At 39.5% G+C, this 12,422-nt stretch overlaps 1 protein-coding gene across 1 annotated transcript; it reads right to left on the bottom strand.

Moving 5' to 3' along the window:
- Nucleotides 1-1,254: 1,254 nt before the first annotated feature.
- Nucleotides 1,255-8,355, bottom strand: LOC110111407 (plasma membrane ATPase). Its single transcript, XM_020843273.2, has 15 exons — nt 8,121-8,355; nt 7,083-7,202; nt 6,758-6,985; nt 5,547-6,308; nt 5,331-5,453; nt 5,138-5,242; nt 4,908-5,052; nt 4,419-4,822; nt 4,295-4,327; nt 4,117-4,198; nt 3,873-4,033; nt 3,592-3,765; nt 2,015-2,197; nt 1,750-1,931; nt 1,255-1,651 (listed from the first exon to the last, which is right to left on the bottom strand). The coding sequence occupies exons 1-15, from the start codon at nt 8,175-8,177 to the stop codon at nt 1,555-1,557; spliced, it is 2,856 nt and encodes a 951-aa protein (XP_020698932.1). The 5' UTR covers nt 8,178-8,355; the 3' UTR covers nt 1,255-1,554.
- Nucleotides 8,356-12,422: the final 4,067 nt, after the last annotated feature.

Raw genomic sequence — 12,422 nt, 5'->3', positions numbered from 1 at the left:
GAAATCAAAAGGATATTAGTTTGTGGGGTTATAATAGTCGAGTGACGAAAGTTGGGGGGACCATAGTTAAGTGATGGAGGTCGTGGGGGGGCTATAGTCATGCGATGGTGGTCTGAAGGCATGTAGTCGACGTGTGATGAAGGTTAGAAGGATTGTGGATAGTGATGTAGGTTAAAATGATTGGAGTTAGATGATGGTGGTCTAAGTACTATAGTTAGAGGTCGAGAGGTCAAGGGACAATAGGCGGATGACTTAGGTTATAAGGACCGTAGTTGGTGGGTGATTGTGGTCAAAGGGATTGAAGTCGGGCAACAATGGTAAGAGAGATCGCAGTCAGTGGGTGATGCAAGTTGGAATGGTCGTAGTCGGTGGGACCATAGTCGGGTGACTCGTGTTGGAAATATCATAGTCGGAGGGCGACAGAGGCTAGGCGGATGCCCGACAATGACAGTTAGGAGGCCAGGCAAAGGACATCTGACAACGGTCGGTTGGTGAAATTCTGATGTCAGCTGTCAGACAGTGAGGGTTTACTAGCGATGGTGCTCCTAGATTCATGACTTAGAACTCGTCGAACACTTAGTTAATTTGCATTCCTACTAGAGTATAAGGGCACACCAATGAGATTTCTCATGCTTCCCCAATAATTAAAATGATATTAAAAAAACCCATAATAGAATGAGAGACAATTGGCTTGCTCAAGGCCAACATGTTGTGTATTGGTGCACTTTCATATATGAGAAATCTAGCCACGATAGTGGATTAGATTAGATTAGCCCAAAGTTAATTGATAATTATAAAAGAGGGAGGATACTCTGTTTTTCTTTTAAAGCTATCACACATTAGCAACTTTGACTGTAAAAAAGCAACTTTGAATGTAAAAATCAACTTTCCACTACAAATATTTATGTAAAGCAACAAAAAAGCAGCCAGAAAGTAGTGGCCAAATACAAATATAATTACAATCTAAAAAGTAGAATATTAGAAAGTTGCCTCAAACATACCCTATGCTTTGCATAAATATGCATCTCCAATTGTGAGGACATACACAAGTGGCATGCATGTGCATGTGAGTGAAATGGGTGGCTATAGTTTGATCATTTTTTAGGAACACTTGAAGGGAAGCTTGTTGCTTATTTTGTTGCTTATTTGGGTGAACCCAAGGAGATACCCAAAGACATGCAAAAAGGAAGCAACAAAGTTGAACCTTATGAATTGAATTAACCATCCAAAGTTGGTAGAAAACAACACACAGAATGAGGGCAAGAATATCTGGGTTTTGAATTATTGGAAGGATTACATTTCCATTCTCCCAAATGGGCTAAATAAAAAAAAAAGAAATATATCATATGCTCTTCATAGCTCTAACAATAATAAAGAAATACTATATAAGAGCATATTAAGGAAAAAAGTAGGTAGAACTAGTTTGATATAAGGAAAAAAAAACTCAAAAAAAAAAAAAAAAAAAAAAAGAGTTCATTAGATAATTTGGCGCAAAACCCAAGCGGCCATAGAATACAAAGCGAGAAGCATTCCTTCTATCTGTGGTCCCGCAGATCAGACTGTGTAATGTTGCTGAATGGTATCAATGTCGAGACCCTTCAGCTTCACAACTGACTCTACATGTCCCTTCAATGTATTCAGCTCACGGAGCCTGAAATTAATTGATCATGAAAGATGTTAAGAACAATAATGTAACGTTTCTAGTTAGTTATTACCAGTGGTGATAAATCAGCCAAGTCTAACACTTACCTTGCAACTTCAGCACGGCGTTTGGCCTGCTCGGCAATCTCCGATAGCTCGCGGTAGCTGCTCTTGTCAGTGAAGAGGGTGTTAGTCTCAGGAGGCTGCAGGCCATGGAGGGTTCTCTGCGCCATCGCCCATTGCGCCTCCCTTTCTTCTCTACCATAATCCTTCTTGGAAGTGAACGCAGTCTATGGCAGCCAAAGCATTTAATCAAACATCTGGTGACTTTTAACGGTAAAGTTGGCAGGAGAACTAAGGAAGGAGTGCTTACCCTACTGTCGATGAGGGTGTCCCATGCCTTTCCACTGAGAATGTAGCGGATGGCGAATTTCAACAAGTCAAGAGGAAGAAAGAAGACTACACTGTAGAGCCAGATAACTCCAGCCCAGCCCCAGCCACAACCTTTAATTTTTGCAAATTCCCAGTTGGCGAAGACAGCTATAAAGGTTGCAACCTGCCAAAGGAGAGAATAATTTTTGTCACTTTAGTGTCTCTAATAGAAAGATCCACCATTCCAAAAAGATAAGAGGAAATCCACGGTGGACCAGCACAGAGCATATCACGTCTATGATGTTAAAATTGTGGAGATTAGTTTTTTCTTAAAAATGTGATATGCAGATTTATGGCTCATTTGGTTCCCCGGCGTTTTTTCATTCTTAAACGAATGTATTACAAGCAGAATTTTTTTCCTTCTCAGATCGGCGAAAATACAGAGGTGTAGCAAAATGTATTTTGAAAAAGTTGCATACACATACAGTAAAATAATATTTTTTTCACCGATTGAAATCGGAAACGGAGAACTTACGGCCAACCAAACGAGGCCTTAATCGTGGACCACAAGGCATCTAATATTAACGATTATTTCATTGAGGACACTACTTTAATGCAATTTCAACTGCACTGAATTTTTTCTGTATAAAGAAGAGGGAGACATATCATATAATAGAAAGAAATTAGCTATATTTTTTCTACAATCAATCATGGCGAAATATTTAGGCAAAGTAATTAGATGTAATCATCAATTGATTAAAAACATGTATAATATTCTTATATGCTAATCTTCTTTTCTATTTTATATTTTTTTCACTTTTTCTTTTATCTATCTCGCAAAGTATGCCTCCACGTTGCAATAATATACAAGCAAGTGGGAGAATATAAGGCATATAGTTTTCCACTAGTGATGGCAACAACTGGGCAGGGTCCACCACCCCATTGAGGTAGAAACAAGGGAGTGAATGATTGAAGAAGGAATCTTAGAAAGCATCTCATTATTCAGCAAAGGAAATGGGAAGTTCAGGAGGTGGGATTCGACTTGGAATTTGCATCCATAACAGCTCTCTGGCATTTCAAATCGGTTAACCTGTCCTCCGCATTATCTTATCTTTTTCAGTGTCAATAGCATATGCACTCATATATTGCCACGAAGTACTACACGTACACTTTGTAAACATGTATTTTTTGGTATCCACTGGTCATTATAATGATATCGTGCATCTGCAAGTTCAAACTTTATACAAGAATACAAAATTCCTAGCAGATTCTCGTTTCTGAAGGGGGAGAAATTATTCTGTGCAATATCCGGACAATAAATAGCCGTACATATGTGAGTGTGTATTTGTACACATTGTGTAAGAAAAAATCAATGTGTATAAAAAATTACTCAGTGTACACACTATGTACACTCACATCCGGACAGTCCTTTACCATCCGGACTCCGCACGGAATAATTTCTCCTGAAGGGGAGGGAGGAGCAATACTACTGATGAAGCACTTGTTTGGACGTACTTATAAGCTTATCAATTTCCTAGTAAGTTATAATAAAAAGGATGGGCACTAGGCAGAACTTACAAGTTGAGCAATGATGAAAGCGCTGATTAAGAGAAGCCCAGGACGTTCAACAAAGAACCAGCTTCGGGAACGAGTCACAAATATTAGGGCCTGGCTCACAATGCTCACTTGTAGGTAAAGTGCAGCCATCATCTCATGATTGCTTCCCCTCAGCGATCGAACGCCAAACTTGTCCTGCAATACAACAAAAAGCATCCATGAGTCAAGACTTCAAATAAAAAAAATTAATTCAAAATTTAATATAATCTGAAAATAAAAATTGAACGAGTAGAGATACTAACAGAGAAAAAGTCGGTTTCTTTCATAGCCCAAAAGAAGATGACAGTCATCAAAGCGAGATAACTGCCCAGCACTATTCCAGTGGCAAAAATTTCTTTAAGCTTCCAGCTATCAGGTACTGGAGAAGGCTTTACTCGATCTTTTGAGATTGTCATAATAGTACCTACAATTAATTACAGGTATTATTTATGTCTGATTAAAAGTGAGTTTTCACCGAGAAGCTCAAATGAGCGCAAGTAAGCATACCATCATTCAGAATTGCAATAATCAAAACCATGAAAGGTGAGAAATCAAATTTCCAAATTAATGCAATAAGCATGAAACCAAGCTGCAAAGGTTCATAAGCAGAAGAGTCAGATGTAATGCAGTTAAAATTCTTAAGTATAAATGTTTACTTTCTTTTTTTTTCTTATTTTGCTCATACCACAATCCGAATGGTGATGGAGACTGCATAAATCTGCAAAAAATCAATTAAAATTGCAATTAGTCCCAAAGATTATACCTGATGAAGAATAGCAGTTAGAAACACTAATAGTATGTAAAATTACAGTGTAGTTCTTCATTCTCTGGAAGATAGCTCTGCTTGTTAGCACAGCACTGATGATGACACTAAGGCCAGGCTCTGTAAGAACGATATCTGAAGCACTTCTGGCAGCATCAGTTGCATCTGCAACAGCTATTCCTATATCAGCCTTCTTCAATGCAGGAGCATCATTGACACCATCTCCGGTCATTCCACAAATGTGCTTTCTCTCCTGCAGCTTCTTCACAATTTCATACTTGTGCTCTGGAAACACTCCAGCAAAACCGTCAGCCTTCTCAATTAATTCATCCACAGGGAGGGCATCAATTGACGCATCCCTATTCTGGCCCAGCAATGCTGAGGAAGGATACATGTTAGTTCCCATTCCAAGCCTTCGGCCAGTCTCCTTAGCAATGGCTAGCTGATCACCTAATAATTTCAAAAAGACATCTTATTCAAATAAAGCTCTGAAGTTTCCAGGATATACGGATAAAATATGGGCTGAGCAACCTACCAGTGATCATTTTAACATTAACGCCGAGATTTAGAGCTCTACGGATGGTTTCGGCACTGTCATGCCTAGGGGGGTCAAAGAGAGGTAAAAGACCTACAAATTGCCATGGCCCTCCTGCACTTTCCTTGTTCCCTTCTGGAACATCCTGAAAAAGAGTAAAAACCACTGTGATAAGAGAGAAGATATAGCAAATCTAGTAGGAATGTAGCTTAAGACTTGAAATTTGAAACCTGGATGGCAACAGCAAGAGACCGAAGTCCACGTTCAGCATACTTGTCAATCACACTGTGAACCTTATTCTTAACATCTTCCCTGGCATTGGCTAGGCTAAGTATCTGATTGCATAGACAGAAGAAATGTCACTTGACAATAACAACATAGTTAAGATCTTTAATATAACATGAAGAATAATACTTCTTTTACCTGTTCAGGAGCACCTTTGCTGACACGGTGCCAGTGCCCTTGAGCATCAATGTAAGTTAAAGCAGTCCTCTTGTCAACAGGGTTAAAAGGAAGGAAGTGGACCTCAGTGATGCCAGCCCTTGCCTATGGAGAAGGAAAAACAAGAAGCACCATAGACAATCAATCATTAAAGTTACAAAAGGGTTGTGTTGTCCCAATCGATAAATATATTTATACCTCTTTAGGATCTGCAAGCATCCCAACCATGGCAGCATCAATGGCATCCTGGTTTTCTGTCCTTGATGCCCTTGCAGCAAATAGAACAACATCTTCCTTGCTATATCCCTTTGCAAAAATCTCGATAAGATTCTTATCAATGCTCAGCTTGTTAAGAGTTAGCGTTCCCGTCTTATCACTGCAAAGCACATCCATGCCTGCCATCTCCTCAATGGCAGTCATCCTCTTCGTAATTGCACCTTGCTGTGATAACCGATGAGATCCAATCGCCATGGTGACTGACAAAACGGTGGGCATGGCAATTGGAATGCCTCCAATCAGGAGAACAAGCAGATTGTCAATCCCATCCCTGTATTTACGATGCTGGATCGGATACATTACTACAATCTCGACAAGCATGCCAATGGCAATGGAGCAGATGCAGAAATTCCCAATGGCGGTAAGAACCTGCTGGAAGTGACCAACTTGGTTGGTACTATCAACAAGGTGGGCAGCCTTGCCAAAGAATGTATGGACACCAGTGGCAATAACAACTGCCTCAATCTCTCCCTGTTTGCAGGTTGAACCAGAGAAAACCTCATCTCCAGGGCTCTTAGTCACAGGAAGAGATTCACCGGTGAGAGCAGACTGGTCAATCTTCAGGGGATCACCCTCAAGAAGCCGAGCATCAGCTGGGATAATGTCTCCAAGCTTGATGCTAATGATATCTCCGGGTACAAGGATGAAAGCATCCTCCTCAGACCACCTACCATCTCTAAGGACCTAAACCAATAAATAACAAATGGATCACAATCATGGACAACCTAAAAGACTAACAGCTACAAGGCAGAGCAACAAAAAAGATCAACCTGCAAAGGAAGAATGAGCATCAAAATCATCTAAAGCCAAGCACACAATTGAAAATTCATGAATGATTAAAGCTAAGCCATCATTACGCACATCATGTATGAAAATAGGTTCACAAAAAAAAAACTTCAACCACCAGCTTCAGATAACCGAAGCACAAACAGCAAAATGAAGCATCAAATGAATGTGTGCCGCTTCAATAGGACTCAGAAAGGAAGCAACATTCCAAACATTAGAAACATAAATGAATTATCAACTATGTCGAGGAAAAGCAATTAAGCCACTGTCATAGGAGAAATTATTATGGGCCCAAAAAGAAAACACCATTACAGACAAAACAAATGACAAGTTTGGCTCCCTTTTACCTTAGTTTTAGGAGCAAGGCGGGCCATGAGAGCGGCGGCTGCGTTACCAGCGTTGTTCTCTTCGATGAATGAGATGGTGGAGTTGATAACGAGAAGGACGACAATCCCAATAAAGTCCTGCCAGTCAGGGTTCTTCCCCCTCGCTGCGATGGCTATTATGGCAGCTGTCTCCATCACCCATGAGAGGGGATTCCACATGAAGCCAAGAAACTTGAGAAACTTGCTTTCCTGTTAAATTTAAAACAAAAAAAAATCTGTTTTTTTTAGAAAAAGTAGAGCCCAAGACAACAAAGGCGAAACTGACGAACGTAGATCAGAATATGACCGTTTTCTCTTCGAGCTTGTTGGGCCCAAAGATCTGGAGCCTTTGGGCTCCCTCGTCCGACGTGAGACCTTCCTTGGTACATTTCAACTGCTCGAATACCTCCTCCACGGGAATCCTCTCCTGGTAAACAAGAACGATGGGTACGTTAAAGCAAAATACAACTTTTTCAGTAAAGAAGGCCGCAAAAATTTAAATCTTTCAGCATCAGGCACGTTTTCGGTTCGGTTATCTATACTTTTAGGTGATGATCAATCACGGGTAGGGCACGGGTAAAGTCTTGCGTTTGACCGTAGGATGGGCCTCGTTAGAGAATAAAACTGGGTGCCAAATGGGGTGCAAGGACAATATTGCCCATTCGCTAACCTTGTAATAATCTACAGAAAGAAGAAGATGAGGGAGGTGTACGGCTACAAAGTACTTAAACCGTTATGCACAGGCACAGAGACGAGCAGAAAATCCTTTTCCCCACCCCAAAAAAAAAACGCAGAGATTTCCAGACAAAGACGAAATCTTCCGCTCATCGACAAAAAAGTTTCCAGCAAGGAAAAAAAAAACTGTCGCTTATTTCATTAATTTCTTCATCTAAAAGTCAGAAGACCAGCCTGAAATAGTAGATAACGATATTTCAGATCCAGGAAAGCTGCGCACTTCACAGCAGCACAAGCAAAGAATTTTTTCTTTACATTCAACTTTAATTCTACTCTATTTTTCCTCTCTTCATGATTCCCTCACTATCTCACCAAGCCAAAATTACTTAATTTTGTTCTAACAAAACGAAGAGGATGAACAATCGAATTCAGCATAGATTTTTTTTTTTTTTTTTTAAGATATACATCCCAGCTTAGATCCATAAACATCTTAATTTTAATTATAAGCGATCTACTCAACTAAATCAACGAATCTCCTCTCATCCCGTTCAGACATTCACAACTTGAATCACCATAAGAAAGGTAAGAATCAAATCAATCCATTAAAATCATCAAATAGATGAAAAACAAGAAATAGAACCGCGGGATCTCAAACAATCAAGCTCCATACCAGATCAACGGTCTCGTTCTTGATCTCCTCGAGACTTAGCCCCTTGTCGCCCGCCATATCACCCTTCTCCCCCTCTCACCGCCCAACGAAGCCCTAATAATTGCCCAAAAAGTTAGATGCCGAAGAGAATAAAGGAGGCTGGAATCCCTATCTCCCGACTACCATTCACCCGCTCTCCGACGAAGAGAAGAAGAACGGGAGAGATTAGAAATAGGAAAAGGTGAGATGGAAGGAGGAGGCTCTTACGGAAGCACCCACTTTATACCCGTTTCGAGGGCCCCAACATCGCACTAAATTTGTTCATAATAAAGTTTTATACTAATATTCCTACATTATTTTTTTATTAAATTTACATATTTAATTTTTAATTTTTTATATTTATTTATCTTATATATTAAAATTTTAAGTTTTATCAAAAATATTATTAATATTAATTTATTTTAAATAAACTATAACTATATATATATATTACCTCCTAGAATATTCGTGGCGGTAGAAAGTGATATAGTTTAGCGTCTTAATTTTGAACGATTATATAGCACGCAAATAGATAAAAAGAGTATGGTTATAGCGTTTATAAGATACACTATAATTTTTTTACTTGGAAACACCTTAAAAGGAGAAAAACTATGGGGCCTAGTCTAGTTTGCATGAATCTACTAGTGTTTGTAATTGATTACAAATGAGGCCCCGCCTTAAGAGGAAAGGTTTTGTCTCAATGTAGCAAATATACATCATATATAGTGCATTATATGGTGGGTGTTGGAAGAGTCGATGTTGATAGGTTCGTTTGGGCGATAAAATCATAGTCGACCAATGATATAGGTCAAAAGGAATATAGTCGGATGACGGTGGTCGGAAGCATTATAGTCAAGTGATGGTGATCGGAAAGACCGTTGTCGATGGGAGACGGAAGATAGAAAGATCGTAGTCATGCAACAATGATTGAAAGGACTGTAGTTAGCAGACAATGTAGGACCATAGTCGACGGAGGTCGGGAGGACCGAAGTAGGTGGGAGCAGAGGTCAAAAAGATCATAGTCAGTCGACGGTGGTTGAAAAGACAGTAGTCTGACAACGGTGGTTAGGAAGAACTCCGGCTATGGTTGGCGAACAAATGAAAGTCTGGCTGGAGATGGTGGTCGGCAAACGGGAGAAATTTTGGTGGTGGTCGACGAACAGGAGAAAGTCCGACGATGGTCTGGAATAACTCAGATGGTGGTTTGTGTCTAATAAGCACCCAAATTCTTTTCATTTTCTTCCTCCTTTCTTCATTCTCTCATGTGAAAAACGAGGACTATTTAAAATTTTTTTAGTGTAATATGACTTGTAAATATGTGGGAATTAAAGTCAAGATTAAAGTTGTTTGATTGGATGGCCGATATTGATCCCTTTGATCGTGAAATATTTATTGATCATTTGAATGTCTTAATGATATCAGAAATTGACGATCTTGGGCTTGTTGGATTCGTCTCATCGAGATGCTCAATTTGATAATAAGTATGTCACGTTTGAAATTTATTTGGTAATCCAAATTATGCTTTGAACTCTCCAAATGTATTTTGGACCCTTGATTTAGGTTCATTTGGGCTTGTATTTGAGTGATTTTAGTGTCATTGGTTCATCTTTCCAAGACGTTTAGTCATACTATAAGTTTGTTGAAATCAGAGATTGGGCGATCTTAGATTTAATTTTGGAAGCTTTCAATTTAGTTTTGTCTCGAGATTCGTGCCCGATCAAAATAAACTTTTGATGATATATCAATTTTGATATTTAAAACCAAAATACTATATAAATAAATATAAAAACTTACTTATTAGATGTATAAATGCATAAAAATTATGTGATGTAATAAGAATCCATCTATTTTAAATTACTAAAAAAATTATTAAAGTTTTATTTATCTTATTTTGTTATTTCCAAGAAATCTATTTCATAATTTTTAAATTTTTAATTAAGAATTTTATATGTATAGCAAGAATTCTTATTTATTTTCATAGTATTTTTTAGATTTTATTAAAATTATAGGAAAAAAATTATTTTAAGTAAATTAATATCAATGATAATTTTAAATTATTGAAATATTAATACATTATTAAAATAAAAATTTTAGCTGTTAAATACATAATAATATAACTTTTTATTTATATAAAAAATTTGTATAATACATAGACGTATTAATGTGCATTTAATATATGCTTAAAGTCACCGGCTGACGTGCCGGTCCACGCTCTTAGGGAAACAATTTGACACGTGACGTAGACCGTCTGCTTCCCAGAGGCTGCGCCAAGCCGGCATCCAACCTGGACCCGTGAACCGGCGTGGACAGTTTGCTAATTTTGACTTATAGCCTCCACTGGACTGTAGTTACAGTAAACCGCGATGGAGAGTCGCCGCGAAAGAGAGAGGCTTCACGGTCCACGGATTCGAACCGCTCGCATGCGACTTCGGGCGTAGACGATAGGGATCGCGTTAAGTTTTATTGGGCAGGAGAGCATCGTATACTTGTATGCGGAGTTGCGGACTTCCTGGATGGAAGCTGGTATTGGGCCGGCTGGGTAATAGATGGGCCCAGTCGACACTAGAAACAGCCCGCGAATGCCCGACGAATGGAAGCTTTAATTTTGGGTTTTTTAAATAATATGTTCATATGTGTATGGAAAAAACCTAGCAATATATTATTGGGGATTTATTTATGTTGTGTGCCAAAATATTTGTTGTGATAAAGAGATATCGGGTTTAACGTCTTAGCGTTACATGAAGATTCCACATATACTAAAATAAGAGATAAGTGCAAGAATTATAAGAGATCGAAATTTTCGTATAGAAAATCATGGAAAGAAAATAATTATGAGGCATGAATCAGTTAAAATGATTCTAATGTTATTTGTTATTAGTTAGAATATGATGTCTTTTCTTCTGATAAGACATTCATATATTATAAAGTGTGTATTACTTGGTTGAAGTTGAAAGAGCTCCGTGATGGAAATCTAGTATAAATCCAAGTGCTAAAGTTGGAAGTCAAAGTTGAGGGTGACAAGGTGCATCGATTTTATAAGTAGCGGTCTGGATTGATATTATTTGTGATGGTAGGTGATAACATCAGAAAGCTTCATACTAGCCAGATGATACTTGTTTAGGACGGGAACAATTGAGGTGGTTGAGAGATATAGAGTTTAGCGACCAAGATTTGTACAAAGATCCAGCACACACATAAATAAGAGAGGGAGATCCAATATTCAAAAGTGACATCAGAGTTTTTACATGGAAACCCCTGAAAAATGGGAAAATCACAGGGCCTTGCTCAGTTGAAAAGAATACATTAGTATTTGCAGTTGATTACACGTGACGCCCTTCCTTGGGAGAAGATGTTGGCTCCTTGTAATAAATATTTATCATATAAATCACACTACATAGTTGAAGTTGGATGAATTCTGTGACATGAGAGCTATTCTCATAAGAGTGTTAGCCTGTTCTTTTGGCCAAGAGGACAACAGTGGTCGAAGGGACTGTAGTCGATGAGCGACGGAGGTTAAAAGAATCGTAGTTGATGAGTGACGGAGGTCGAAAAGACCGTAGTCGGCATGCAATGGTGGTTAGAGGGACCATAATCGACTGGCGACGGTGGTCGAAGGGGTCGTAGTCATCGTATAATGGAGGTCAGAAGGATCATATTTGATGGGCGATGGAGGTCAAAGGGAACGTAGTCGGCGGACAATGGTGGTCAGAGGCACCGTAGTCAATGGGTAACGGAGGTCGGAAGGACCATAGTCGGCGAACGATTGAAACCGGAGGGAACATAGTCGATAGGCAATGATGGTCAGTGGGATCGTAGATGAACCGTGGTTGGTGTGCAATGATGGTCGGAGGGACCGTATTCAACATACGACGAACATCAGAGGGACCGTTGTCGGCTGGAGACAGTGGATGGAAGGACTGTAATTGGTAGGAGATAGAGGATGGAGGAATCGTAGTGTCTGGAGACAGTGGTCGGAGGGACTATAGTCAACAGGTAATGAGGGCTGGAGGGACCGTAGTCGATGGACGATTGTGGTTGGAGGGAATGTATTCAATGGTTGTGATAGTCAGAGGGACCATAGTAGGTAGGCGACGGTGGTCGGAGGGGCCGTAGTCGGCTAGCAATGATGACCAAAGAGATCGTAGTTGGAAAGCGACGGTGGTCGGATGGACCATAGTCGATAGTTGATGGCGGTCGAAGCGATCATAGTCAGAGGACAACAAAGGTCAGGGGATCATTGTCAATGGGTTACAATGGTCAAAAGGATCGTAGTCGGCGGACAAA

The sequence above is a fragment of the Dendrobium catenatum genome, unplaced genomic scaffold (assembly GCF_001605985.2).
Source record: "Dendrobium catenatum unplaced genomic scaffold, ASM160598v2 fragScaff_scaffold_1199, whole genome shotgun sequence".
In the NCBI taxonomy this organism is placed as follows: domain Eukaryota; kingdom Viridiplantae; phylum Streptophyta; class Magnoliopsida; order Asparagales; family Orchidaceae; genus Dendrobium; species Dendrobium catenatum.
This window is presented reverse-complemented; position numbering and strand designations above follow the sequence as displayed.

Coding starts and splice junctions, on each gene's coding strand:
- LOC110111407 (XM_020843273.2), bottom strand. CDS start 8,177: ATGGCGGGCGACAAGGGGCTAAGTCTCGAGGAGATCAAGAACGAGACC. Junction 6,986..7,082: donor ACAAGCTCGAAGAGAAAACG/GTCATATTCTGA, acceptor TAAATTTAACAG/GAAAGCAAGTTTCTCAAGTT. Junction 3,766..3,872: donor AAGAAACCGACTTTTTCTCT/GTTAGTATCTCT, acceptor GTTGTATTGCAG/GACAAGTTTGGCGTTCGATC.